This window comes from Aspergillus pseudoviridinutans (genome assembly GCF_018340605.1).
Source record: "Aspergillus pseudoviridinutans IFM 55266 DNA, scaffold_5, whole genome shotgun sequence".
Taxonomy (NCBI): Eukaryota; Fungi; Ascomycota; class Eurotiomycetes; order Eurotiales; family Aspergillaceae; genus Aspergillus; species Aspergillus pseudoviridinutans.
The window spans coordinates 1,214,948-1,241,389 of record NW_025091285.1 but is presented as its reverse complement, the minus strand read 5'-3'; the positions used below and the strand labels follow the sequence as shown (position 1 = coordinate 1,241,389).

Sequence of the window (26,442 nt, the reverse complement as noted above, 5' to 3'; positions counted from 1 at the left end):
TCCTGGACCAGCAGGAGACATTTACTCGATAGTCCCGTAAAGTATGGGCATTTCCTCATGCTGCGGGATAGGTAATGCAGGACATACATGAAGCTTTCCACTAATAATAGCAGTGCCGCTGCTACCGCCCGCATGAAGGGCTCATTAACTCATTATTGTGTACTCGCGGATCCGATAATTTATTATAATAACGAGGCAAGTATATACGTGGAATTCAGAGCGCTTGATTCTTGAAAGAGTGTTTAATTTTGCAATTGCTAGCAGACCACCAGACCTAATAGTATAAGTACTGCTACAGTGACCCCTTGCCTGCGGTGTTTACTTGACGTATAACACAAGGTAAGAAAGAAAGTGACTCTAGTTCAGGTTTCACGACTATATTAATGTCCGGTTTCCCAGTCCAGGTCAGTGGCACATAGATATGTGATCGACAGACTAGACAGGGAACCCTGTTAGGTCTATTATCATTAGCACTTGGCTGAGCGGTCGAGCCTGCACCTTGAGTAAAACCGGAATGTCTCTACAAGGTGTTCCCGCTCTGATGCGTTTAGACCCTTATGGAGTCTTTTATTGGGGATATCTTGTATGATTGTTAATCAGCACTACCTCTGCTATTGCCCAGGTTCTACGCGGGGTATCGCACTAGATGAAAGCTACTAGTCTATGCATGTGCAGGCTGCTCCTTCGGGCCGGTGCTGATCGTAAGCCCAGCTGTAGCATCTTGTCCACACAGTCAATGACGAAGCAAAGAGATGATGAATTGATGATCCCCATGAGCCAACAGGATGACTCGTCATGACCCGTTGATGATCACTCCAGGTGATGCTGTCCGTTACCTGACCATGACTTGCGGATGCGGAGGTCATCTGCCCGTGCCACGATTGTTTCCAAGCCCACTAGCGGCGATTGGAGAAACTCCTAGATAATTGTAGTAAAGAGCATCTACTGTTGCTCGCATCGGCCAAGGAAGGGCCTTTTCCAGTAGAAGCTCCGCCTCAAAGCTATCGTTCTCTTTTTGTTTTATTTCTTTTCATCTTTGTTTATGCATTTTTCTTGTTCTTTGAGACTTCTTTCATTGTTGAATCATTTGTTGATAGTCGGTTGGCTTGGGATAACTTCACCGCTGAACCGCTCCCGTGCCGTACTATCAAAACAAGTGGGACTGCTTCTTCCACTCCAAGACATTTAGGGCTCCTTTTGTGTCTGTCGAGGGCCTGTGGTGAATATAGAGTGGGATATGTTTGTTTCAGTAAGTCAGAGATATGAGCAGATCCATTTCCCTCAAGACAAGTCCTCTGGTGTTTGTTTTGTTATGCCTGAGTACTGGTTATAGTCTAACAAGGTTCTCAGTTCGTCTTGTCTAGTTCGAAGCGAGTGTAGCTTCAAAGATCACCAGTATGCCTCGTTCCGTCCCTCCGAATATATCGCCCTTCCCTCAAAATGACGACTCGAGCCTTGCCGCGAGCGAATATCTAAACATTGCTTCCCGCACCGCTCCTCCGTCTCCATCGGCCTTCAGGCGTACACATTCCCTTCTCTCCGAAACTCATACCGGGTATCAGTCGCTGGAATCCCACATGGAGGCCGGTGAAACCACAAGTTTGTTAGGGAAGACACGCGAAAATCTTCGGGGCACACCACGAAGATCGTACACCAGCATCTCCGCTATTCCAGCCCCTGATAATTATCTCAGACACTCCTTGACGAGTGGTAGCCTACGTCGATCTCGACATCACAGCCGTGCAAATTCGCAGTCCCTACGATTTAGCCGAAGAGGAAGTATCGACGACGATCGAGATGAAAGCGTTCCACCATCGGCCAAGGATGGAATGACTGCTTCATTTCTTGACGAGCGTAACTGGTACGACCAGTTCACCTCGACTGACTGGGTGCATGACAGTATCGCTGATGGGGCGCGTCTGCGGGAACTGCGCAAGCGCAAGGATTTTCGCGGTCGCTTGCTCGCGGCGTTTGATGGTTCTCAGGGTTGGATTCTGGTTGCGTTGATCGGCTGCATCACGGCTGCTATCGCCTATTTTGTGGACGTGACCGAGAATTTCGTTTTCGATCTGAAGGAAGGGTTCTGCACAACAAGATGGTTTCATAACCGTGAAAGCTGCTGTGCAGACACCCTGGACTGCTCTGGATGGCGGTCATGGTCGCAGATTCTCAGTCCGTCTGGTTCGGGCAATGAATGGGTCGACCATGCCATGTTTGTGCTCTGGGTGGTTCTCCTTGCAGTTATCTCATGCTACCTGACGCTGTTCACCAAGACGGTTGTGCCATCCTCGGTCTCGCTCACGACGCTAGATGAGAACCTCGGTGCCGGGACTTTGCAAGGAACGAAGCGTGACACCTCCGAGAACAATTCTCCGGCATCATTAACTAGCCCGGAGACGCATTATCCAACGATCTCCACGCGCCCCGCCATGACTTACTATTCCGCAGCGGGCAGCGGAGTGGCCGAGGTGAAAGTCATCAACAGCGGTTTCGTCCTTCACGGCTACCTGGGGTTCAAGACTTTGGTCATCAAAACTATTGCGCTAGTTTTCAGTGTCTCATCTGGCCTGAGTCTCGGGAAGGAAGGACCATATGTGCATATTGGCGCGTGTGTCGGAAACATCGCCTGTCGGTTGTTCTCCAAGTACAATGATAACGATGGCAAGAGGCGAGAGGTGCTCAGCGCCAGCGCTGCAAGTGGTGTCGCCGTCGCCTTCGGGGCCCCAATTGGTGGAGTTTTGTTCAGTTTGGAAGAAGTCAGTTATTATTTCCCGCCAAAGACGTTATTCAGAACGTTCTTCTGCTGTATCGCGGCAGCCCTTTCTTTGAAATTCCTCAACCCCTACGGCACTGGCAAGATTGTCCTTTTTCAGGTCCGGTATGTCACCGATTGGGAGATATTTGAAATCGTCGTTTTCGCGCTGCTTGGTGTTCTGGGAGGGGCGGCTGGCGCTCTCTTCATCAAGGCGTCGAGTCTGTGGGCGAAATCATTTCGCAGACTCTCCATCATTAAACGCTGGCCAATGCTGGAAGTTATTCTTGTTGCAGTGGTGACCGGGGTGGTCAGTTTCTGGAACCGGTACGCGAAGCTGCCTGTCTCCGAACTCCTTTTCGAGTTGGCAAGTCCATGTGATCACGAGTCCGTGACATCGACTGGGTTGTGTCCCACCGAAGACGGGATCGGCGAGATTATCAACGATCTGCTGGTAGCCTTCGTGATCAAGAGTCTTTTGACGGTGGTGACATTCGGCATCAAGCTGCCCGCTGGAATCTATGTCCCGTCCATGGTTGTCGGTGGTCTCATGGGCCGCATTGTTGGCCATGTGGTGCAATTCTTGGTCGTAAAGTTTCCAAACTTCTTTTTATTCTCAACCTGTCCGGTCTACTCGGGCATGGAGTCCTGCGTTGTTCCAGGAGTGTATGCAATGGTGGCCGCTGGGGCGACTATGTGCGGCGTAACGCGCTTGTCTGTCACTCTTGCGGTCATTCTGTTCGAGTTGACGGGCAGCCTGGACCATGTCCTGCCTTTTTCCCTGGCAGTTCTTTGCGCCAAATGGACTGCAGACGCCATTGAGCCTCGTAGTATCTATGTAAGTCTAGCATCGAATATGACTGCTAATTGCAGGATGAGCTAACCTTGATAGGACCTGCTCACTGATATGAATTCCTATCCGTTCCTCGACAACAAGATTCAGCTTCTCTCGGACGACGAACTTGGAGACATTGTACGACCTGTCCGGAAGAGTCGCGTGATTGATATTTCAGAATCGCCTTTTGTGCCAGCAACCGAGCTGCGCTCCAAGCTGCAGCACCTGCTTGTGGCAGGTGAGCTGGACAGCGGCCTCCCTATATTGCGACATGATATTTTGTGCGGCATTATACCGGCTCCGGACCTTGAGTACGCCCTTGACACGATTGAGGATGAGGAACACACCATATGCCTCATGTCAATGGACACGGCTTCAGCTGTCGTTGACAGCGAAGATGGCAACGGTAATACCTGGGTAGACTTCCGCCGATATATTGACCCGGTAAGTAGCCCGCTCGTTTCTTTACAAGTCCTTGGCACTGACAGTTTTATGCAGGCTCCAATCTCTCTGGATATACATTCGCCCATCGATCTCGTCTACCAATGTTTCGCCAAGTTGGGACTGCGTTATCTGTGCGTTCTCCGCGATGGACAGTACGCAGGCCTGGTCCACAAGAAGGCATTTGTCAAATATGTCAAAGAGAACGAGTGAGCGAGACTTCCTCTACCCACATGGATAGGGTTGAAGCATACTGCCACGTATCAAATCCCGTCCTTTTCGCATTTCCGGCGTTTACTTTCACATTTTGTGTCATAATTTTTGCCCTACATACACCTTCCTTGTTTTATATTAACTTTCCGTTTGGCAACTTCTGTATATGAACCTCGGGCTTGAGTCGAGGAACTCTGCTTTGGCATTTGCACAAGCTTCATGTAGATTAGCTTTGGCTTTTTGATGGGTTGTTTCAGCGGACATACATCGTGACGGCATGTTATCCTGTATATATGGAGAGAAATATTGACATATGTATATGAGATTACCGTAGTCGCTATAGTATCCGTTCATAACCCACCAGCTGAATCCGCACATTCCCTTCCTCCCTCCATTTTGACGAGACCTGCTCGCCCACCCATCCGGACACCTCGTCCTCGCTCGCCATCCTCCACTTCCCCCCAGCTGAAAGCTCCTCATCCACTGGGAAGAAAGTATCACACTCAAACTCCGTCCCATCCACCCTCTCCACATTCGTCATCACAATCCGCACCGGTTTTGTCTCGCTTATCCGCAACGCAGCAGCATATATCTCTGCCCCGCCAATCACAAACACATTCCCCAGTCTCCCCTCAACCCCGTAGCCAGCCTCCAGACTCGCCAGCGCGTCCTCCAGCCCGGTACTCACGAGAGCGTCTGTCCGCGCCTCCGCCTGCTCTTGCTTCTGGGCCTGAGCTTGCGCCTGCTCAGCAGCAGCCGCCGCCGCCGCCTTCGCCCTCTTCGCCTCCAACTCCCTCATTATGCGTTCGCGGACAGAGCCGGTTGTATCCCTCGTGATGACGACGTTGATGCGCTTCGCAAGCGGGCGGAGGTTCTGAGGCAGGGAGTCGTAGGTCTTGCGGCCCATGATGATTGCGTTGGTGGTTCCGGGGCGAGGGGGGCGCGATGTCACACGCGCGAAGAAGGCCATGTCTGCTTTTATGCGCGGCCAGGGGAGGGTGCCGTGTAGGCCGATGCCGAGGCGCGTAGGAAGGTTTTCGCTTGTGCGGATTGGCGTCGTGGCGACGATGAGGGTGAGGGGTTGTGAGGGCGGCATTTTGCTGGTTGCTATAGCATAGAATTGGTGGTGTAGATGGAAGAACGATTTGGAGATGGAGAGAGCGGATTGATTGATGGAGGGATTGTTTGGACGTGTTGCGCGAATCGAGCTGATAAGCGTTTATCGCGATGATTGATCGCGCATTACCCCACTAGGAAGAGCATGATTCAGACACTACATTTAGTAAATAAGAGAGGTACCGAGTATTTTAGTATGTTTGTATTGCTGATGATTCAATGGGTATCTATATAACTACAAGTTTCTATGAAACATCTTAGAGGAACCTCGAACCAAACACCATACGCCAATCCCCATGCAGAGCAAATCTTGCCCAAAAAGGTAATCACTTGGCTGCCTTCAACAGCCCACCCTCCGCAATAGCCTTTTGAATAGCCTCAGCATCGCTCTCCAGTTGCTCTCTCCGTTTCACTTCCGCTTCGTCTTCCCCCAGAGTGTCGAGTTTCCCAAACAGCCAGGCCTCTTTCATTGTGCGGGTCAGGGAGAGAATATCCTCTGCTGCGCGCACCTGTCATATACTCGTGTATCAGCACATAAAACGTCGTATCCAGCAGAAAGGAGCGGCTTGTGCTATAACACATACCAGCGCGGTCGACTCCACGTCAAGCTGATACGTTTCGACAGCTGTTGCTGTGTGACTTGTATTTTCAACCTGAGACGGAGGTCAGCAGATGGACTACAGCTTCTGTCATGTCAGAATAAACGAACGGTAGCTGTAGCCATTATATTTTCGAATCGCTGCAGTAATTGTGAGATGTTGGCATTGATGCGATCTGCAGGTGATACGGTTAGTTTGGTTACTGTAGGAGGGATAGGCCGGACTGCGCTCCGAACTCACTATGTAGGGCTTTAGATGAAGGTTGAGAATCCATTATTGCGCTTCAATTGGTGTTTGACGCTGTTGATGTCTGAAGTTCATCTAAAGAGAGTCTCTGATATTGTCCCTCACGCTGATGTTGAAGGCGGGGATTATGGCGGTCCAGTATTCTGCCATATCATTTTTATGTTTGCTCAGTTTGGGTCGTTGCTTTACTTTTAGAGGTTGATGCCCTGTGATGCTACGGAGTACATATCTTTTGCAACGAGAACTGACTGATCAGCCACTTTACAGTGTAGTCATGTAATTATTTGCACAAGCTAGCAGAACTGATATTGGTTTATCGCGCAGCGGAGTTACGTACAAAGAAAATCCGCCATGAATTTGGCGTATAGGATAGGTTCCGGAGCTGGAAACGGCTCAGACTATAGTATCATGATCGAGCACCAAACTGACTGCAAGCGTTCCCCAAACCCCGATTTTCAAACAAGGCAAACCCAAGGATTCGAGATACCTCTGGGATGATATTCTCGAGGAGCGCTAGGCCAACGAGACTATGTCGAATGACCTCAATAAGGTTACCTTCCTTGCCGTCATACTAGCGAAGCCTCACGGTTGCAGCAGGGTCATCAAGCTAGCACGGCCACTCATCCACCCTGTAGACTCCGTTCTAAGTCGAGGTGAACTTGGAAGTTGGAAGTGGCCCCAGGTATTGATTAAAACGTGAAACAGACGACAAGTTTGTCGAGTATTGATATGCAGTGTGCCAGTCTACCGAACATACTTGGACTAGTGGTATATTAGCAGAATTCATCATGTCCTTTCGAAAAGTTGGCTCACCATAAATCTTCTGTGAAAATCGGAGCGCAACAAATCCTGTCATATGATTAGCGCCATTCCAGATCCCGTACTGAAAAGTCTTACGTTGACAAACTCCTGGCCCCGTTTCTCTTCGGTCCCGCGAGCTTGATTCTTAAAGACAACGTCGTCGTCCCATCTCCGCTTGAGATTAAAGTCTTGAGGGTTGAGCAGCGGGTTGCCCTTGGCAATGTCGTACTCTCGTTGCTCCTCTTCCTTGGCAGCACGTTCGCGTTCCTAGAAATCGGTGAGGGTCTGGTAGAAGAGCTCACAAACGAATAAAACCAACCTCTTTCTCTTTCTGCTCTAGCCTCTCCTTCTTGATTTTTTCCAGTTCCCGCATCAATTCCGCAGCTTCATCTTCGTCATCACTATACCGTGGTGAGCATGTTGGACCGCAAGGCCGACCGGAAATGGGATATTTACCTCTCTTCCTCACTACTGTCATCCTCTGAACCTTCCGAGTCTGCATCTATATCCCGAGTTTCCTCTAATATCCGCCGTCGTTTTGCTTCTGGGTCCTCCTCTTCTGCTTCGCCTGCACCATCCGGAGCGGTCCCTTCTAGTAGACGTTTTGGCGCCGCGCTTTCGACGACCGGTTCATTGACTGGGACTCCGTTCTTCTTGGCAAAGTGAGCCGCCTCTGCCTGGAGCAGCTCGGCTCGTAGATCGCGCTGTCGGACTTCGGTTTCATTTCCTTGCCCTAATTGACTTGGAATAGTCAGATGGAATTTCCTCAGCTGCAGAACGCGTTTGACCTACCGAGTCTTGAGGTGCGTATATGCGGGTAAAAGCCGTTGATGATAAGCTGGCCCACGAAGAGCCTCTTTCCCTTGCGCCTATAACTTGGTGAGCTCCGCTTTGAGGATTGGGATAGTAGGATGAGCACGTACGGGATCGAAGGTGGGTCTGTGGGCTATGAACAAGTCAGCGCATTATTCTGCAACGTCACATTCTGCTTCCACGTACCTGTAGTCATGATGGGCTGTACGGTGGTCTGTTGTATGGTTTTCTGCTCAATTGATTAGAGTTGTCGGAGGATGATAATGTCGAGGTTTCGGCCTCAGGCCACAAGCTGAATCAGCCACTTTCACCGCTTTTGGCGTACTACTGATATGATTGGTTATATGGAAGATTGATGATCCGCTGCATTCAATGACGCTGCAGAATCCAGAAATTTCCCCAAAAAGTCCGTCTTGATTGACCCCGTCGGGGCCAAGTCCGCCTCCGCAACCATGAACAAAGAAGCATCGCTCTCAATTGCTGAGCGCGACTTCATCCTCAATGCTCTGCGCGAGGATGTGAGACTGGATGGTCGCCACGCTGACCAGCTTCGTCCTCTGACCGTAACATTCGGGGAGGAATATGGGCATGTGAAAGTGCAGCTGGGCAAGACGAGGTGGGTTCTGCTCAGCCGATTCAGCGCTGTATCTGGAGTAGACTGACCTTTCTAAAGTCTCATCGTGCGCATATCCTCTGAAGTAACGAAACCTCGCGATGACCGTCCTTTCGATGGCATCTTCTCAATTGCCCTAGAGCTTACGGCAATGGGCTCACCAGCTTGGGACAATGGACGGTATGGCTGATACCATATGTTGGGCTGCGCGTTCAGCTAACAAGCTAACTTTTACTCATCAGCCAAGGAGATCTCGAAGCTTATGTCGCGCATGTCCTTGACCGACTGGTGCGCCACTCGAACGCTTTAGACACCGAGTCACTATGCATCCTGAAGGGTGTCAGTTGCTGGAGCATCCGCGCCGACGTCCACGTCACCGACTACGATGGCAACCTCATTGACGCCGCGTGTATTGGAGTGATGGCTGGACTGCAGCACTTCCGTCGTCCGGATGCGGTTGTCAAGGATGGACAGGTGATTGTCTACGGGCTAGACGAGCGGGTACCGGTACCCTTGAACATTACGCACAAACCTCTTTCGGTTACCTTTCACACCTTTGATGAAGGCAAACGGGTCATCCTCGATGCGACTCGGAAAGAAGAGCAAGCCTCGGAAGCGGACGTTGTCTTTGGCATGAATAATGCCGGAGATGTGTGTTTCGTTTCTAAGTTTTCGGGCTCCCCTGTGGATGCCTTAGTATTTGTGTCCAAGTCGTCGGTTGCTCTTGAGAAGGTCAAGGAGATCAACGCGATTATCGACAAAGCACTGCAAGCCGATTCTGCTAAAAGGTCAAAGAACGGAATGGCAGAAGAATCCAGGGCGGAGAATGACCGATGACTCGATACTCACGAGAATAGCAGCAACTAAGGGCAACATGGTAATGATACTCAAGGACGTGATGTAATATAGAGCTCCATAACGATGTTTATTAGTCTCAATTGAAGTCATTCGAGTCTATCTCTATAGTATTACATGTGTGCAGAAAGTCTCGGTCGAGCTAAAAAGCGAAATCACATCACAGCTCTAGACGAGAAGTCCGCAGCCCCTGTCAATCATGTCGAGAAAAATCATAATCGGATTGACTCTTGAAGACGAAGGATCGTTCTTAGGCCTCAGCTTTTACCCTGAGTGGGCCGGTGGACGCGCATCCTCATTTGGCGCAGGAACAAAACAGCTGCTGGAGGAGGTAAAAGGCGTAAATCGAGGGGGGGGGGAAAAAAATAAAATAAAATAAAACAAAATAAAAACAAACGATCCTCAGGGGAATGACTGTCTCAACCAATTCGTATCCTTGATGAGCTCTCTATTAGACTTCTTAGCTTTCAGCAACATCGACTTCCGTGTCTCTGTTGTTGACTATTTATAAAGCCAGCTAACTAACTACCTTAGTACTACTACCAAACTGCTGAACCAAGGCCGAGTCTCAGCACCGCCCAGTGGAATCCGCAACAGCCAACCAGCCAACGTCGTTTCGCCGCCCATCCCAAAACACCTCCAGGCATTCAAGAATAGTCTACCTTTTGCTACTTGCTGTCCTTATTCGCATCTTCCAGCTCTTCACAATCTGCCTCATCCGATCGGTTCTCCAATCCGATCAAACCCCCTTGCGCAACCTCGTGGCCGTTGTTGTCAACCAAATTACCCAGCCACTCCCCACTCTCTTCCCGGAGTCTTCGGTCAATGCTTCAGGGACACAACATCTCTGTGACGGAGTTTACCCGCACCAAGCATCATGGCCAGCGGTAGGCCTCCAGGTCTCCATCCAGCCGCTGGCCGCGATGAGGACCTGATGCAGATGGAGGAATCGACTCCCATATACAGTACGGGACAACGCCCGCCGGTCAACGACGACAACCTGTTGCGACAGTATAACATTGACGATTCCGATCAGCCTCAACCGCGTCCCTCAGTCTCCTACGATAATTTTGTTGGCGGGCGGGCACCGCCAGCTGCTGGAGCCCATGCATCGACCTCTGCGCACCCTCCGGCCCAACCGGGGGCATATCTCAGCGATCCTTACTACGGACCGGAGGTGTCTCGAACGTATTCGCAAACATCCGGCTTGGACAACTACCACCGGTATTCGGTCGACGAGTTTGACGATGACCGGGATATGCACGGCTACTATAACATGGATGACGACGACCATATGGCGTCGCCCCATCGCGTACGGCAGGCGAAGGACAGGAATAGTATTTTAGGTTTGGGAGGCGGCCTGATGGGGAGAGCGAAGCACATGCTTGGGATGGGACCTGAGTACTCGGAGATGGATCTTCCGCTGACGGAGGCCGGGGCCAGAGCCGCACGGGTGGAAAGCGCTGAAGGCGACGAGACGGCTGCGCCTAGGGCCCAGAAAAAGTCCAGAAAGTCGGACTTCAAGTTCGGGTTTGGGCGGGGGAAGGTCGACCCATCAACACTTGGTCCGCGTATGATTACGCTCAACAACCCGCCTGCCAATGCTGTTCACAAATTCGTCGACAATCATGTGTCCACGGCCAAATACAACATCGTCACCTTCATCCCGAAGTTCCTATTCGAGCAGTTCTCGAAATACGCCAACCTGTTTTTCTTGTTCACCGCCGTGCTCCAGCAGATCCCCAGTGTGTCCCCGACGAATCGTTACACTACTATTGTCCCGCTGTTGATTGTGTTGTTGGTTTCTGCGATCAAGGAGTTAGTGGAAGATTTCAAGCGAAGAAACTCGGACAAGTCGCTCAACCACTCCAAAGCCCAGGTTCTAAAGGGCTCGGCTTTCCATGAAACGAAATGGATCGATGTGTCCGTTGGCGACATCGTTCGTGTCGAGTCCGAGCAGCCCTTTCCGGCCGACTTGGTTCTTCTGGCCTCTTCTGAGCCCGAAGGTCTCTGCTACATCGAGACTGCCAACCTGGACGGGGAGACCAATCTAAAGATCAAGCAGGCAATTCCCGAGACCGCGCATTTGGTCAGTCCCGCTGACCTTAGCCGATTAACTGGACGCATCCGGTCGGAGCAACCCAACAGCAGCCTTTACACCTATGAAGCGACTCTTACAATGCACGCCGGAGGGGGCGAAAAGGAGCTTCCGTTGGCGCCAGATCAGCTTCTCCTTCGAGGAGCAACCCTGCGTAACACTCCCTGGATTCATGGTATAGTCGTCTTTACGGGTCATGAAACGAAACTGATGCGCAACGCAACTGCTACCCCGATCAAGCGGACCGCCGTTGAGCGGATGGTGAACGTCCAGATTTTGATGTTGGTCGGCATTCTCGTGTCTCTCAGCGTTGTCAGCTCCGTCGGGGACCTCATCATTCGACAAACTCAGGCCAAGAAGCTTGTCTATCTCGACTACGGCAGCACCAGTCCGGTCAAGCAATTCGTGCTCGACATCTTCACCTACTGGGTTCTCTACTCCAACCTTGTTCCCATCTCCCTTTTTGTCACCGTCGAAATCGTAAAGTACGCACAGGCGTTCCTCATCAATTCTGACCTTGACATTTACTACGACAAGACCGACACTCCTGCCACCTGCAGGACGTCTTCGCTCGTCGAAGAGCTCGGACAGATTGAATATATCTTCTCCGATAAGACTGGAACCTTGACGTGCAACCAGATGGAATTCAAGCAGTGCAGCATTTACGGGGTACAGTATGGTGACGACGTATCTGAAGACCGCCGAGCTACAGCTGATGACGGAGCCGAAGCCGGAGTTTACGACTTCAAAAAGCTCAAGGAGAACTTGCGGTCTCATCCGTCCGCTGATGCCATACATCACTTTCTCACTCTTCTAGCGAGCTGCCATACGGTCATTCCCGAAAGAAATGCGGCTGACCCTGACAAGATCAAATACCAAGCCGCCTCCCCTGACGAAGGTGCCTTGGTAGAGGGTGCCGCCGCGCTGGGCTATCGCTTCACTAACCGAAGGCCACGATCGGTGTTATTCACCACGAATGGTCAAGAGTTCGAGTATGAGTTGCTCGCGGTCTGCGAGTTTAATTCCACAAGAAAACGAATGTCGACCATTTTCCGCTGTCCGGATGGGAAGATTCGCATCTACACCAAAGGTGCGGACACTGTTATTTTCGAACGATTGGGACCTGATAACCCTATTGTGGAAGCAACTCTGCAGCATCTCGAGGAGTATGCGTCCGAGGGTCTCCGCACACTCTGTCTCGCAATGCGTGAAATCCCTGAGGAAGAATTCCAGCAGTGGATACAGATCTATGAGAAGGCTGCAACAACAGTCGGAGGCAATCGCGCCGATGAGCTTGACAAAGCTGCAGAGCTCATTGAGAAGGACTTCTATCTCCTCGGTGCTACGGCTATTGAGGATCGACTGCAGGATGGCGTCCCTGATACCATCCACACACTGCAGACGGCTGGAATTAAGATCTGGGTCTTGACCGGTGACCGACAAGAAACCGCGATCAACATCGGCATGTCGTGCAAGCTTATCTCGGAAGACATGACGCTACTGATTGTTAATGAGGATAACGCTCAAGCCACTCGGGATAACCTGACCAAAAAGCTCCAGGCTGTTCAGAGCCAGGGCACGTCTGGCGAGATCGAGGCTCTTGCTCTCATCATTGATGGTCGGTCATTAACATTTGCGCTGGAGAAGGACATGGAGAAATTGTTCTTGGATCTGGCGGTCCTGTGTAAAGCAGTGGTTTGTTGGTAAGTCTTCCGCTTCACTTTTACTAGGTCTCCCACTGATTCCTTTCATAGTCGTGTATCCCCTCTTCAAAAGGCTTTGGTCGTCAAGCTGGTGAAGCGTCATCTCAAATCTTTACTTCTGGCCATCGGCGACGGCGCCAACGATGTTTCGATGATCCAGGCAGCTCATGTCGGCGTCGGTATCAGTGGTGTCGAAGGTCTTCAGGCTGCCCGGTCCGCGGACGTCTCTATTGCTCAATTCCGTTATCTCCGGAAGCTGCTTCTTGTTCACGGTGCATGGAGTTACCACCGTGTCAGTCGAGTCATTCTATACTCTTTTTACAAGAATATCGCCCTTTACATGACTCAATTCTGGGTAAGCAACCTCGTGCAGACGCTTTGTTCTGTTGTACTGACTGGGACAGTACTCGTTCCAAAATGCTTTCTCGGGTGAAGTTATCTACGAATCTTGGACGCTCTCGTTCTACAATGTTTGCTTCACTGTGCTTCCTCCGTTTGTCATGGGAATCTGTGACCAGTTCATCTCTGCCCGTCTGCTCGATCGCTATCCGCAGCTATACCAGATGGGACAGAAGGGACTGTTTTTCAAGAGACACAGCTTCTGGTCGTGGGTCCTCAACGGGTTCTACCACTCGCTGCTGCTTTACATCGTCTCTCAGCTGATCTTCCTCTGGGATCTACCACAAGGAGACGGTAAGGTGGCAGGTCACTGGGTTTGGGGCTCGGCCTTGTATACAGCGGTCCTGGCCACTGTCCTGGGCAAAGCGGCGTTGATCACCAACATCTGGACCAAATATCACTTCATTGCCATCCCCGGATCCATGGTCATCTGGCTCGTTTTCCTTCCGGCGTATGGTTATGCGGCGCCAGCGATCGGCTTCTCCACCGAGTACTATGGCACGATCCCCAGGCTCTTCACCTCGCCCGTCTTCTACCTGATGGCCGTCGTCCTGCCCTGCATTTGCCTCCTCCGCGATTACGCCTGGAAATACGCTAAGCGAATGTACTACCCGCAACATTACCACCACGTGCAAGAGATCCAAAAGTACAACGTGCAGGACTACCGGCCTCGCATGGAGCAGTTCCAGAAGGCGATCCGTAAAGTGCGCCAAGTGCAGCGCATGCGGAAACAACGCGGCTACGCGTTCAGTCAGGCCGATGAAGGCGGACAGATGAGAGTCGTCAATGCTTATGATACCACGAGAGGAAGAGGGAGATACGGCGAAATGACCAGTTCGAGGGCACTGGTTTGATATGATTCTTTCCTTCTGTTTTTATAGCTCAGTCTCTTGTCCATTTGCACCATCCTGTCCATGTCTGTATTATTTACCTGGACTCTGCATGTCCTCGCTATGTTTGCTTCTCTCTTCTCCACGAGTTAATGTGAAAATCATGTCATGATTGGAGGTTAGCGATGTGAAGCAGGTGCTTAACACTACCATTGAGTATCTGTCTTATTTGGATAAAACGAATATGATGTCCAGTAGCTATGACATATACAGTTTCATGCAAACATAAGAATAGTGAGCAGGAGATTATCGCGTACATCTCTCATGCGGTGGCCTCCAACCCACCCCCAACCCCTCAAGCACCAACCTCTCCCTCTCCTCCCAGGTCGCCCCGCCGCGCTCCAGATCAATCACCTGCCCGCCGCTCGTCCGCTCCCTCACCCCGCTCGAGTCGAACTTCCACCCGTGCGCCTTCTTGGCGTACCGCCGCAGATCCCGCTCGAAGGTCGTCTCGCCCGACCAGCCCAGCACGGCGCACCCGACCGTCCGCCACGGCGAGATGATGATGTCCACCCTGCGGTGGATATTGGGGTTGCGTCTTCTGCGCTGTCGTTCCTGTCCTTCAGGGGTGTCTTCGGCATCCTCGGCTGCAGTCTCGTCTTCGTCCACGAAATGCGGATCCTGCCAGACGACAAGCGCTTTATCCAGCGTGTCAAAGTGTCTACCCGTGTCATCGCCGTGGAAAGGAAGCGGCTGCTGCTCGCGGTGGGAGGTAGTCATGTGCAGCGCGAGAGTGTGCGTGATCCAGCCCTCTGCCTCGAGACTAGCCACAAGATCCACAACCAGGTTCTTGGTGACGGACTCGTCGCGGTGCGAGAGGATGAGATCGACGTCGCCGCTCAGCTCCTTGCCGCGCCGGTAGCCGCCGACGATGATGCACTCGACGCCGCGGCCGTCGTAGGCGGCGTGCGGGCGGACGCGGTTGGCGTGCCGCGTGATGGTGGCGGCGATGGCCTCCGTCTCCGGGCGGGGCACGCCCTGCAGGAACTCGTCGTAGTATTTCAGGCCGATCTGCTGCACGCGGGACAGGGTGTCCCAGCCGTGCTCGATGATGTCGTCGAGGTCGCGCCATTGGCGCTTGTAGTAAAAGTCGCGGGCGGTTTTGGCGCCCACGCCCCAGATGTTCCAGAAGAGGTGCAGGGTTTTGAGGACCGGGTCGGTGTCGAGGGCGTCGGCGGCGGCGAGCGTGCCGTGCTCGCTGGCTTTGAATTCCGCGAAGAGGGCGGCGATCTTGGAGTCGCAGCCTGGGAGGGTGAGGATCTCGGAGGGCCGCCGGATCTGGTACGGGTAGGCGGCGAGCGCGGCGATGGAGGTACTGTAGGCGCGGACGCCGATCTCGTCGAGTGTGAGCTCGCGGATCTTGCGGATCTTGACGAGCTGCGAGATGAACGCCTCGTTGGGCGGGTGAAGCGGTGACGACCGCATGCACGCGTACATGACGCGGTCCTTGACCCAGTCCGGGGGTGGAGGCAGGGGGACCTCATCGTCGTTCTCAGATGTCGTTTGTCGGTATAGCTTGGGCGGGTGGCCCTGGCTTGATGGCCCGTCGTGCGGTTCTCGTGAGCGACGGGATGCGAATCGACTGGTGGGAGGTGGAGCTGCCGGCCTGGACATGGCATCTTGTTTTGCCCGCTCCAGTATTCCTTTCGACTTGTCCGCGCTTGCCTCAGACGCAGGCTGCGCAGTCCTGCGGCCACGGTAAACCACATACGGGTCCAGGGGCACGAGCGTGCCAGTCCTCAAGACTTCAGTGAACCAGTCCAGCTTGGCCACCGTCACCACATCCGCCTGCTCATGGTCCTCCAAGGCAGTGGCCACCGAAGACGTCAGCGATGGCGTCGAGGCCACAGACGCCCTATCGGGAGATATCGACCTCGGCCGCCGCAGATGGGCCCGTGTATCATGCAAGCTCCGCATGCCATCTTCCTCATCTTCAGTCTCTGTACCGAGGTCGATATCCTCGAGCTGCGCAGCAGGCTGTTTATCCGGCTGAGCCACATCAACCCGCCGCCTCTTCACGGGCGGCTCAGGGCTCGTCTGCAGAGGAGCAGAGACAGAGGCCTCGTCGGTCCAGACACCTCTGGCCCGCAGCTCCAAGGCCGCTCGCTTCTTCTGGCCGATCTTACCAAGGACGAGTCGTGCTTCGGAAATGTCGTACGTCAAGCGCGCGCCGCGCTTCACGAGGTCCTCTTCGATTTGGTGCAGAGCGTCCAACTCGAGATGTGTCGCGAGGACGAAGATAGGTGGCAGATATGAGAAGTCGAGCCCATCAGGGCTCTCGTTCAGATCATGTTTCAGCGAGGAAGATGTCGTGATATCGGACATGGCGCGGGATGTATATCCATTGTTTTTGTAGTATCTGACAATCAGAGCGACCACTCGCTATCTCAACTGGCGATATTGAATAGTAACCAAAAAGCCAATATATGGTGGTATATATGCATATATTATATGGAAGTATGTGATTGCATGGCAGCGTGGTGGGTCTCATATGTGCATAGTGTCGCGACTTTAGTCTGAGCCAGACTCCATCAATCTGTTACATTGATATCCATATCGAGTGTGGACCTGTAGTTAGATGCGCTTCGAGTATCCCTGTCAAGACTCATGGTACATCTCAAGCTGGGGATGATGACGAGTCTCCCCGCGTCTGGCCAAATCAGCTGACGTCACTTGATGCCTCAGGCATACAATACAATACTTGATCTACTCCAGCTGAACCGGTTCTCAGTCTCAAATATCATAAGGTAGCTTTTATTGTTTTAGTCTAGAAGAGGTAATTCAAGAGCTGTAATCATGATGTCTATATTGTCAGTCGAGCTGACTCCACTACTCACGACGTCGGTCCATCAGTCGGCTGCGCCACCACCTGCGATGTCGCGCCCTTGCCTACAGCCCCGTAAGTGACAGTAGAGGCATTGCTCTCCTCACTCAGAACAGCTCTTTCGCCGTCAGTCGGAGGCAGCTCATCCGGACGACCTTCTTCATCCGCCCCGGCGTTCTTCCCATGGCGCTTCGCGATCCACCGCCGCCAGGGCTTGTAGAGCACCACGCTGAGAATACCAACGATGAGAAAGCATCCACAGATTCCTCCGCCAATGACATCGTAGTAGTCGCCTGCTGTCTGCACGCCGTCCCAGAACCTACCGGTGGGATTGGCGACGTTCAGCACAAGGGTGAGAAGCTGGATGACGCCGATGACGATGGCGACGACGACGGTCAGGAGAGTGAGCACGATGGAGTAGTACAGGAAGGCGACGGGGTCGCGGTGGTTCTGGGACGGTTCGATTTCATGGTCCTCGCCGAGGATCAGGGGCGTTTCGGACGAGGTGCTGTCGCGTTTCGGAGGGAGGAAGTTGGCGGCGGGTTGGATGTAGAGCGAGAGCATCAGAGCTCCGTCGGTTGTGTCCAGAAGACACATTCCAGCTGTAGTCGTTAGTTATGAGCCTTCAGGTAGACTAAGCAGACATACCGGTGAAAAGAATGGGAAAGATCAGAATGACCCAGAAGTCCGTCCCGCGAGCGGCCTCTACGGACGAGATTCCAAGCAGGGCTATCTCGGAGGAGGTGTCGAAACCAAGACCGAAGAGGATACCCAAGGGGTACATCTTCCAAGGACTAGCCGCCGAATGAGTTGATCGTTTTGTACGTCTGATGAGGGTACTACACACCGATTGATCAACTTGAACATGCGCTTGAGCACATTGAACAGCACACCCCCGCCCTCAATCTTCCACGCCTCATCCTCCTGCCCTTCAGGCAGGTTGAGTACCTTCTGCATCTGCTTGTAGAGCTTGTACAGAATGTAAAAATTCATCAGTCCCAGCAGGATCAGGAACGCGGCGCTGACCGAGGTCCCGATGATCCCACCGACGGTGCTGAAGCTGTCAAAGCGCGACGACACTGCCGCAGCGGTGGCCGCTACGACGATGGATGTGATGATGACAATGCTGGTTCCGTCAGAGCAAGCCTTGATCTGATAGACTGGAACGGCACCTACGTCGAGTGTCCGAGGGAGAAGAACGTCCCAACGGTGACGGGCTGCTGGCCGGTTGCCAGTAATCTTCGAGTCATCAAGTCAATTGCCTGGATACGTTAGTTAGCTGCCGAGTTACGGACTGTTCCAGTCTTACCGATATATGGTCGGCGTCAAACGCATGGCGCAGGCCCAATGTATATGCCAGAACCGCATTCGAGACTAGTGAGCTGTGCTGGTCAGTATCCAAGCAATTGATTCTTGCCACAAGACCTACGGATAGTATCTCTACAGGATGTTAGCTAGTAGATTGTCAAGCAGGGAACAGGCACATACCAGCACAATCGCAGCAGCAATCCACACGACCACGTTTATGAACGCAACAAATAGGATGATTGCAATCGCTGGCAAGGGAATCTTGCGGATTCCCGGCAGCCGACGGTGCGAGCGCTCTGCTCGACGAAGAAGTGATTCGGCAGTCCATTTGCTCTTTGTTTCGCTGGCCGTCTCGTCTGTGAGCGATGAGTCCACGACGATAGGAGTAGTGTCCCGCATGATTGATCTTCAATATAAAAATCCGGCAGTGGCTGTATATTTCTGCCAGTATCTCTGTATGTCTTCAATCATCAATATCTTCTAAAGAAGAATGACGAAAGGTGAAAACTGACGACAATGACGAAATTCCCAGCGCAATTGGGGAGGGACAATGATAAGAAAGCGATAAGATGGAGGGGCTGTCGTATCCTCACTTCTGGTGACTCGTCCTCCACCTTTTGTGCAGCCGAATGCAGATCAGATCAGTCATATGCAGTCGGCAGGAGTTTTTGCTTCTTTCTGGGAGATTGCTTGCAAGGTCCTCGATGACAATCGCTGGTGATTCGACTCCTGCTTTATCAGTATTCCAATGGTGATCGTCAACTGGTCAAACCCCTCGCACTTTATTCGCGAATGCGAGGTTGGGACGAAATTATTTCCTCATCGAATAACAAATTCCGACGCCAAGTATATCTATCTACTGGTTATCTAGAGAATGCTACTAGTACTTGGTGTGTCTTAGATGCAGCTTGGCCGACCTCCACCGCACCCCACCATTGATAGGCAACTGAACGGACTCGGAGAGCGCCGATTTGGTCGATCGACTCATACAGAGAGAGGTACTTTCAAGATAAATGTTTGCTCACTTGTTGGTGGATAGTATCAATGGGGAAAATCGTCTCATCATTTATTTAATGACTCACTTTTATATACAGTACTGGGGTCTTAACATAAGACATATATATATACACGTCTGAATCGGTATAGAGTCAGACCAGGTTCATAACAGTGACAGTCAGGCATTCTCAGCCTGTTGGCAGAATGATTATTCAACCATTGAAACATGTCAATGTGATTGTGGCTGGAGTCTTCTGGACTCAAGATAGTGCACGATGATACTTCAATAGCCGCAGATGGCTATAGATCATTCATGACTGCTTGGCCGGTTCGCGGAGCTGGGGAGCTCTGCCGGCTGGCAAGATGCGGATCGATGAAATCCTTGGTGCATGATATCCCGGAGCTGTCGGTTCCTGCGTTTACAGGGCAGCTACGGAGTCATGTGTTGGAGGTATAGTCACTGAACTTCCAGTCCTGAATGCTCACGCGGCAGCAAGCACAGTTGGCGACGGCGTCCATTTGGTCACGGTCGGCTTGAGTTGACGGATACCGGAACTGACAAACATGTTCCACTCGCTCCGGGTGATGGGTGTGACATCGGAGGCCGAGAGAGGGGTCTTGGGCCCCTTCTTCGCCGAGGCCGGTCTGCAGGTCGGCGGCGTAGGCTGTCTGCGCGGACGGACGGGGCGAATGGGTGATTTCCGCGAATACTCGGGCTTGGGCCGCGGCGGCAGGACGATGCCCTCTTGGCCATATTCTTTCTTGTAGGCGCTTGCGACACGCGTCAGGAGGTCATCGCGGACATCGAGCTGTTCGTAGACACGGTGGAAGAACGCCTTGCTGAAGGGGCGGCCCTGGAAGTCGCGGATAGTGCGGTGGAGGAGATGCACGCAGGAGGCGACGTAGGACTCTTCGGCACCGTTATCGCGGTTCGACAGGATGCAGAGGCGGCGCTTGAAGGTGTAGATGCGGTCGACGTTGAGGAGAGTCAGGCCCTCGCGGCTGAAGACGACTTCGTTCTGCAGGATGGATTGCTGGATCAGGTACTCGTTGGCCTGGCGCTCATACTGGCTGCGCGCCAGGGCATCGGTCCAGCTCTGGCCTAGGGAAAATTTCTTGGCTCCCTTGGCAACGACACGACATACCGTGCGCCAGCACTGAGGGTCGAGTTGCGCGATGGGGATGACCATGAGATCGGACGGTTGCCCTGTGGGGTAGGGCTTTCCCCGGCCGACGAGCAGTGTGACGTGCATCATCTTTTGTTGGAGCTTGGAAGAGATGTAGTCCAGAGCAGGGATGATGGAAGGCGTGACTGTTTCGCAATCGAAGTTGAAGCCGGGAGACAGAGGCGAGGAGATCATGTCGCTGGTCAGGTTGCGGGTGGGAGAGTTGGGGACATAGATGCCCGTCGGGCGAGGCAAACGAAGGACACCCATGATGGCAGTTCAGTTCAATCAACGTTTCTCGTTCGAGAGAAAGCTGAGAAGGAAGACTTCTTCTCCGTCAGAAGTAGGGACAGTGCTCGTGGACGAGGACGGAGATAATAAATGCCCCAGAGCAAAAGAGGGGAATGACAACATCAATCACCACCGAACAACAACACCACAAATTAACACTGCATTCATCCCGCAAGTGTTCTATTTTGGTACTTCTATTGATAGCAAAATCATCCATTCCCCTCGTCCTTTTCGTATCCCGACACAAGGGAACCCAATAACGCTGCGTATAAAAATATCCTTAAGCGCCGACGGTTTCTCTCCGCCAATGAAAGAGCATCACAGCACCCTTATGCAGGTGACGGCACAATCCATCGCATAATGGATGGTGACGCGAGCCCAAAAGGATCTTCCTGTCCCTGTTGTGGAAATTAACTGCATTTCCTCATTCCCGGCAATCCAGAGAAGTCAGCCTAAGGCTCAAGCAACACTCAGGCTGCACCTCCATTGGTGATATCACTGCTACCAACACAGAGTTATCTGCGGGGTTGCAAGGCTGACAAGCAGCTGCAGGAAACTATTGATTTCGAGCGGTAGAGGTTATGCTCTGAGAGGAGGATGGCCGCTGGCGTACGCCATTGTTGATGAGTGCTCGTCCATGTGGCACCGTTTGTCAACGACGAGTGCTTCCTTGCTTATAGATTACCGCCTTCAAAGGGACTATTGGATTTGTGCAGGTGGCTTCATTGTTGGGTTGGATGTTGGATGGGATGGATTGGGACGTAGGTTACGAGGTGAAGCCTGGTCGATGATTGTCCTTGTGGGCTGTGATGGTGAGTCCTCGCTTTTGAGGTGCCAACTGGCAACTCGCGGGTCAGATGATATCTCAATGTTGGTGCTGAGCAACTCGTATTCCTATCAGCCAACATGAAATTATCTTAGATATTTGCCTGTCGAGTCCAACGACTTCTTGAAGCATAAGTTACATAACTAGACAACTTCAGCCACGGTGAACCTCTTCTACAGCTTGTTTTCCCCAATGGGATCTACTCTTAGTAATCTGGGTATACGAGACGACGAACTAAATCGAAATTGCCTTGAGCGTGATCATTGTGAGAAATGATAAGACCAGCAGTATCGCTGATCCACCATCAGCTTATCTATTCAGATGTACGAAGTAGTGTGTACTCAATCCAAAAGGATCAGTCAAGAACCGCAAATTCTACCTACACCGAAGCTCAGCCGAGCTCATTTCAATAATAGCAGAATTTTCTTGTGTAATCAGCCACACGCGGCTCCCTGGAAGCCTGGCCAGGGTTCTGGTCAACTTTAGTTACCGTACAACCACCGAGTTCTACCACGGACACGACCACGGAGGGCTCGGCTGATGAGAAAATTTTTCCAACGGGCATCCCGTGCCTAGAGTCGTGGCAGGTATTAATCATATCGACATGCAACAGTCAAGATAAGATTCCCCGCTTCAAGAGTCCGGGGAATTTTTATTACCTAAAAGTCGGCATTGAGTGAGATTGCATTACGTACGGAATTGCTGGGCTGTATCCACTGTCCCTGAGCAGGGTGCACTGTCAGGGTCTAGGCAAGACATTGAATTCTGAAGTTAGATGCTGAGACAATAGGCAGATAACATCGTGATTTCACCGTGAATACTCCGATAGGTGCTTGGACACGAAGGATCAGGGGAGGAGAGTTTCTAGGCAGATATCGTATGTGCCCCTAGAGAACATTCCGCTAGGTGCCAAGGGTGCCGAGCCGTGGCTGGCAAGGGGCCGAAGGTACTCCGGAGTAAATAGGTAGTCTTCTAGAATACGGACCGGAATTGGAGTTGGGACAGTGCATACGGTATCCATATGTGGCTCTGCTTGGTGGTCTGTATCTGAGCAGGGAGCTCACGTACGGTACAGTCTAGCAGTTTGCGATAAGGTTGAGTAAATAACGGTGTCTGATTGGATAAAATGGCACCAGATAACACTACGTATGATAAGCAGTCTTGGCACTGGTTGTCTGCCTTCTACCCAAAGTATCCAGGCAACCCAGACACCAGATGGTCAATGGAAGATGTCGGAATAGATGCAGTAATAACCTCGGTCAGGATCACTAGTCCGCACGGAACTATTGCTGCAACCTTCAAGTTAAGGTTCTTTTCCCTCTTATTCCCCCACTGGGCTTCGAATTCTCTAAAATCCCGCAAAGCTTGGGCGAAGTGGCTCGCTTAACTCCTAATTCACGTGGCTGATCCCTGGCTTCTCACTGTGATAGAGCCAAGGCCGCCAAGAGTGGGCCTCGGGCAGACCGGGGCTAGTTCCATTTTCGCTTTGCTTCGGCGTCTGGGGAAGATAATACTCAGGGCACACAGAGTAGAGATGATTGTCTGACAGTTATCATATGACTCTAGGTCTCTCTTTTCTTGGGGATTCTGTGGTCGGGTGAGATTCTTATAATCCCGTATGTCAGTCTGCAGAGTGTCGTGTTCAGGCGGGCAATGTAACCTCAGAACGCCTCGACAGAATAAGCAGACTGCGATTGTTACCGATTCGAAAGATCCCTTGACTAATACGAACCAAATAGTCTTGAGCCTAACCACCGGAGAGCTGCAAAAAGCCTCTTCCCCAGGTGATGAGGAGCTTGGATCTAAGGGCGCCTCGTGTCTGGGCGTCTTTGCCAAGCCAGTCCGCTTGTTCCTGGACCTGCTGACGGGTCATTTTTTGCCCCAGGGGGCGCAGACAAGACCAGAGAACCAAACAGAAAAAAACAAGATCATCCATCCGGGCCTTTCCCTCTTGTTGCTGATTGGGCTGTGTGGCAATTATGGTGAAAACGCTAGGCTGAATGTTGTACACGGGCAGCATGGCTATCATCGCCCGTGAGGGGATTCTCCACGGTTGATGTCTCTCGGTAACCACGACTAATTCACTAATTTACTAATCTAATCCTAGAGATATTGACCTATCATCGGTCGTTCTCATCCTGTCATATAATGAGATATATAATCATTAATTGGTCCCCCGTTGTCGCTTATCTTTTCTGGGGTTGCTTTCCAGAAGTTGAGGACGGCATCTTTTTTTCTGGGTAGCCACTATTCACCTGCCACTTTCCTCTTTTTCCCTTCCTCCTCCTCTTCTTTTCCCTCCATCTGCATCTTTCTCTTCTTCTCCTTCTTCATTCTTTCCTCCATTATAGTCGCATTCACCTGCGTTCTTTCTTCCCCGCAGTCTTTCATCTCTGGGGGAATCAGTGAACTTCTCCCCACCAGTTCATCGGCCTCAATCTCACCCATAGGACACACGCGGGGATGGGCTACAGAGACGAAGGCGTCTCTTCGGAGATGCCTGTCAAGCATGAAATGTCCAACGATGTCAAAGCTGCTGAGGAGGGTGTCATGGAGTCTCAACCCCATGTCGACCTTCATCGGGGTCTCAAGTCGCGTCACATCACCATGATTGGTAGGCCACCTATTGCGACCTGTAAATAAGTCGCATTCAAGCTGACATTGACAGCCATTGGTGGTGCCATTGGTACGGGTCTCATTATCGGAACCGGAGGTGCTCTTGCAAAGTAAGTTTTTCTTCCTCGCACATAACTTTGGCTTGACATTGGCTGACATGATTCCTCAGGGCTGGCGTACGTTGTCCTCATACACGTGAAATCTACCGCAGCAACTAACTGTCGCAGCCCGGTTCTATCCTCATCTCCTACTCATTCGTCGGTTTCATCGTCTATCTGGTCATGTGTGGTCTTGGAGAAATGGCCACCTGGTTGCCCATGCCCTCCGGTTTCACTGGTTATGCTGCCCGTTTCTGTGACCCTGCTCTTGGATTCGCCATTGGTTGGACGTATGTCAATCTATCAATGATTTGCCATCCACGACTGTTGCGCTGACACTACCACCACAGGTATTGGTTCAAGTATATCATTGTCACACCGAACCAGTTAACCGCCGGCGCGCTGGTCATATCATTCTGGGTCGATACGGCACGAGTTAATGCAGGCGTGTGGATCACCGTCTTCCTGGTGCTGATCATCTCCATCAACTACTTTGGTATTCGGTTCTTTGGTGAATTCGAGTTCTGGCTGTCCTCCTTCAAAGTGATCGTCATTGTCGGCCTGATTCTGCTCTCCTTCATTCTGATGCTGGGCGGCGGCCCCGATCACGACCGCAGAGGCTTCCGGTACTGGAAGAATCCCGGTGCCTTCAACTGGTACATCGAGGATTCGGCCGCGGGCCGTTTCTATGCCTTCTGGGCGACCATGGTCTCGGCCACGTTCGCATACCTGGGTACAGAGCTGGTCGGCGTGACTGTCGGCGAGGCCGAGAACCCCCGCAAGACCATCCCGCGCGCCATCAAACTCACCTTCTACCGGATCCTCTTCTTTTACGTGATCAGCGTTCTGCTCGTCGGCACCCTGGTCCCCTACAACTCCAAGAGCCTGGTCTTCGCGACCAAGAAAGCCAGCTCCGCAGCTGCCTCCCCCTTCGTCGTCGCCATCGAGCTGGCCGGCATCAAAACCCTTCCCCACATCCTCAACGCCTGCATCCTCCTCTTCGTCTTCTCCGCCGCTAACTCGGACCTCTACATTGCCACTCGTACCATTTACGGTCTCGCGCGCGAGGGCAAAGCGCCCGCCATCTTCGCCCGCACCGACCGCCGCGGTGTCCCCATCTACGCCCTCGCCATCTCCGCCTGCTTCGCCTGTCTCGCCTACATGAACGTCTCCAGCGACTCCAAGACCGTCTTCAAATACTTTGTGGACCTGGTCACCATCTTTGGCCTCCTCACCTGGATCTCCCTGCTCGTCACCCACATCTACTTCGTGCGCGCCCGCAAAGCCCAGAACGTCCCCAACACCGACCTCGTATACACGGCCCCCTTCGGCACCGCAGGCTCCTACTTCGCCCTCGTCTTTTGCTGCATTATCGCCCTCACAAAGAGCTACGACGTCTTCGTTCATAGCAAGGACTACGGCAACTTCAACTACAAGGGTTTCATCACCGCTTACCTTGGTATCCCCGTCTACCTGTGCCTCATCTTCGGGTACAAGCTCGTCACCCGCTGCAAGGGCGTCAAGCCCGAGGAGGCCGATCTGTGGTCGGGCAAGGACGAGATCGACCGCGAAGAGGCGGAGTTCCTGGCTCGCAAGGCGATGGAAGAACCATCCCATAAGCGTGGGAGCTGGTTCTATCGGACGTTTGTGGCGTGGTTGTTCTAGAGCCGGTGTCTTTGTCATTTACTTTTCTGCGAATATGCGTTTTGGATGTGATCTGAGCTAGGGCGACCCTGACTCGCAGTGCTATTATGAAATCATGACTCGCCCACATGTACATAACATAACCATCAATGAATTACATGGATCTGTCAATTGAAGTGTGCCAGGGGTAGTGTCCTATGACAAAGTACAATTATCATGATTCATTACTGTCGTCCGTACATAACGACAATGCGAGATGTAGATATACGTAAAGCAGAATTTTACACGGCAGAAACAGA

General features: G+C 52.2%; 10 protein-coding genes across 10 annotated transcripts; 4 read left to right on the top strand and 6 right to left on the bottom strand.

Moving 5' to 3' along the window:
- Positions 1-1,397: 1,397 nt before the first annotated feature.
- Positions 1,398-4,241, top strand: Asppvi_007492 (chloride channel protein; the record flags this gene model as incomplete). The annotated part of the gene is made up of 3 exons (XM_043303379.1): positions 1,398-3,590; positions 3,645-4,031; positions 4,086-4,241. 3 exons carry the CDS (start codon positions 1,398-1,400, stop codon positions 4,239-4,241), a joined length of 2,736 nt encoding a protein of 911 aa, XP_043159314.1.
- Positions 4,242-4,578: 337 nt separating this feature from the next.
- On the bottom strand, positions 4,579-5,337 carry Asppvi_007491 (dihydrofolate reductase; the record flags this gene model as incomplete). The annotated part of the gene is made up of 1 exon (XM_043303378.1): positions 4,579-5,337. The coding sequence occupies one exon, from the start codon at positions 5,335-5,337 to the stop codon at positions 4,579-4,581; it is 759 nt and encodes a 252-aa protein (XP_043159313.1).
- Positions 5,338-5,683: 346 nt separating this feature from the next.
- Asppvi_007490 (RNA polymerase II mediator complex head subunit MED22) lies at positions 5,684-6,230 on the bottom strand (the record flags this gene model as incomplete). The annotated part of the gene is made up of 4 exons (XM_043303377.1): positions 5,684-5,866; positions 5,942-6,010; positions 6,067-6,131; positions 6,197-6,230. The coding sequence occupies 4 exons, from the start codon at positions 6,228-6,230 to the stop codon at positions 5,684-5,686; spliced, it is 351 nt and encodes a 116-aa protein (XP_043159312.1).
- A 716-nt stretch (positions 6,231-6,946) lies between these two features.
- Positions 6,947-8,012, bottom strand: Asppvi_007489 (spliceosome-associated CWC15 family protein; the record flags this gene model as incomplete). The annotated part of the gene is made up of 8 exons (XM_043303376.1): positions 6,947-6,964; positions 7,016-7,051; positions 7,100-7,270; positions 7,323-7,404; positions 7,460-7,736; positions 7,796-7,872; positions 7,927-7,942; positions 8,003-8,012. The coding sequence occupies 8 exons, from the start codon at positions 8,010-8,012 to the stop codon at positions 6,947-6,949; spliced, it is 687 nt and encodes a 228-aa protein (XP_043159311.1).
- A 256-nt stretch (positions 8,013-8,268) lies between these two features.
- On the top strand, positions 8,269-9,266 carry Asppvi_007488 (exosome non-catalytic core subunit RRP45; the record flags this gene model as incomplete). Its single annotated transcript, XM_043303375.1, has 3 exons — positions 8,269-8,432; positions 8,490-8,609; positions 8,672-9,266. 3 exons carry the CDS (start codon positions 8,269-8,271, stop codon positions 9,264-9,266), a joined length of 879 nt encoding a protein of 292 aa, XP_043159310.1.
- Positions 9,267-10,161: 895 nt separating this feature from the next.
- Asppvi_007487 (aminophospholipid-translocating P4-type ATPase DRS2) lies at positions 10,162-14,338 on the top strand (the record flags this gene model as incomplete). The annotated part of the gene is made up of 3 exons (XM_043303374.1): positions 10,162-13,085; positions 13,137-13,440; positions 13,490-14,338. 3 exons carry the CDS (start codon positions 10,162-10,164, stop codon positions 14,336-14,338), a joined length of 4,077 nt encoding a protein of 1,358 aa, XP_043159309.1.
- A 282-nt stretch (positions 14,339-14,620) lies between these two features.
- Asppvi_007486 (uncharacterized protein) lies at positions 14,621-16,699 on the bottom strand (the record flags this gene model as incomplete). Its single annotated transcript, XM_043303373.1, has 1 exon — positions 14,621-16,699. The coding sequence occupies one exon, from the start codon at positions 16,697-16,699 to the stop codon at positions 14,621-14,623; it is 2,079 nt and encodes a 692-aa protein (XP_043159308.1).
- Positions 16,700-17,207: 508 nt separating this feature from the next.
- Asppvi_007485 (HoxN/HupN/NixA family nickel/cobalt transporter) lies at positions 17,208-18,905 on the bottom strand (the record flags this gene model as incomplete). Its single annotated transcript, XM_043303372.1, has 6 exons — positions 17,208-17,800; positions 17,847-17,992; positions 18,046-18,324; positions 18,375-18,460; positions 18,508-18,585; positions 18,687-18,905. 6 exons carry the CDS (start codon positions 18,903-18,905, stop codon positions 17,208-17,210), a joined length of 1,401 nt encoding a protein of 466 aa, XP_043159307.1.
- Positions 18,906-19,984: 1,079 nt separating this feature from the next.
- Asppvi_007484 (uncharacterized protein) lies at positions 19,985-20,938 on the bottom strand (the record flags this gene model as incomplete). The annotated part of the gene is made up of 1 exon (XM_043303371.1): positions 19,985-20,938. One exon carries the CDS (start codon positions 20,936-20,938, stop codon positions 19,985-19,987), a length of 954 nt encoding a protein of 317 aa, XP_043159306.1.
- A 3,310-nt stretch (positions 20,939-24,248) lies between these two features.
- On the top strand, positions 24,249-26,164 carry Asppvi_007483 (dicarboxylic amino acid permease agtA; the record flags this gene model as incomplete). The annotated part of the gene is made up of 5 exons (XM_043303370.1): positions 24,249-24,399; positions 24,454-24,511; positions 24,571-24,577; positions 24,629-24,789; positions 24,850-26,164. The coding sequence occupies 5 exons, from the start codon at positions 24,249-24,251 to the stop codon at positions 26,162-26,164; spliced, it is 1,692 nt and encodes a 563-aa protein (XP_043159305.1).
- Positions 26,165-26,442: the final 278 nt, after the last annotated feature.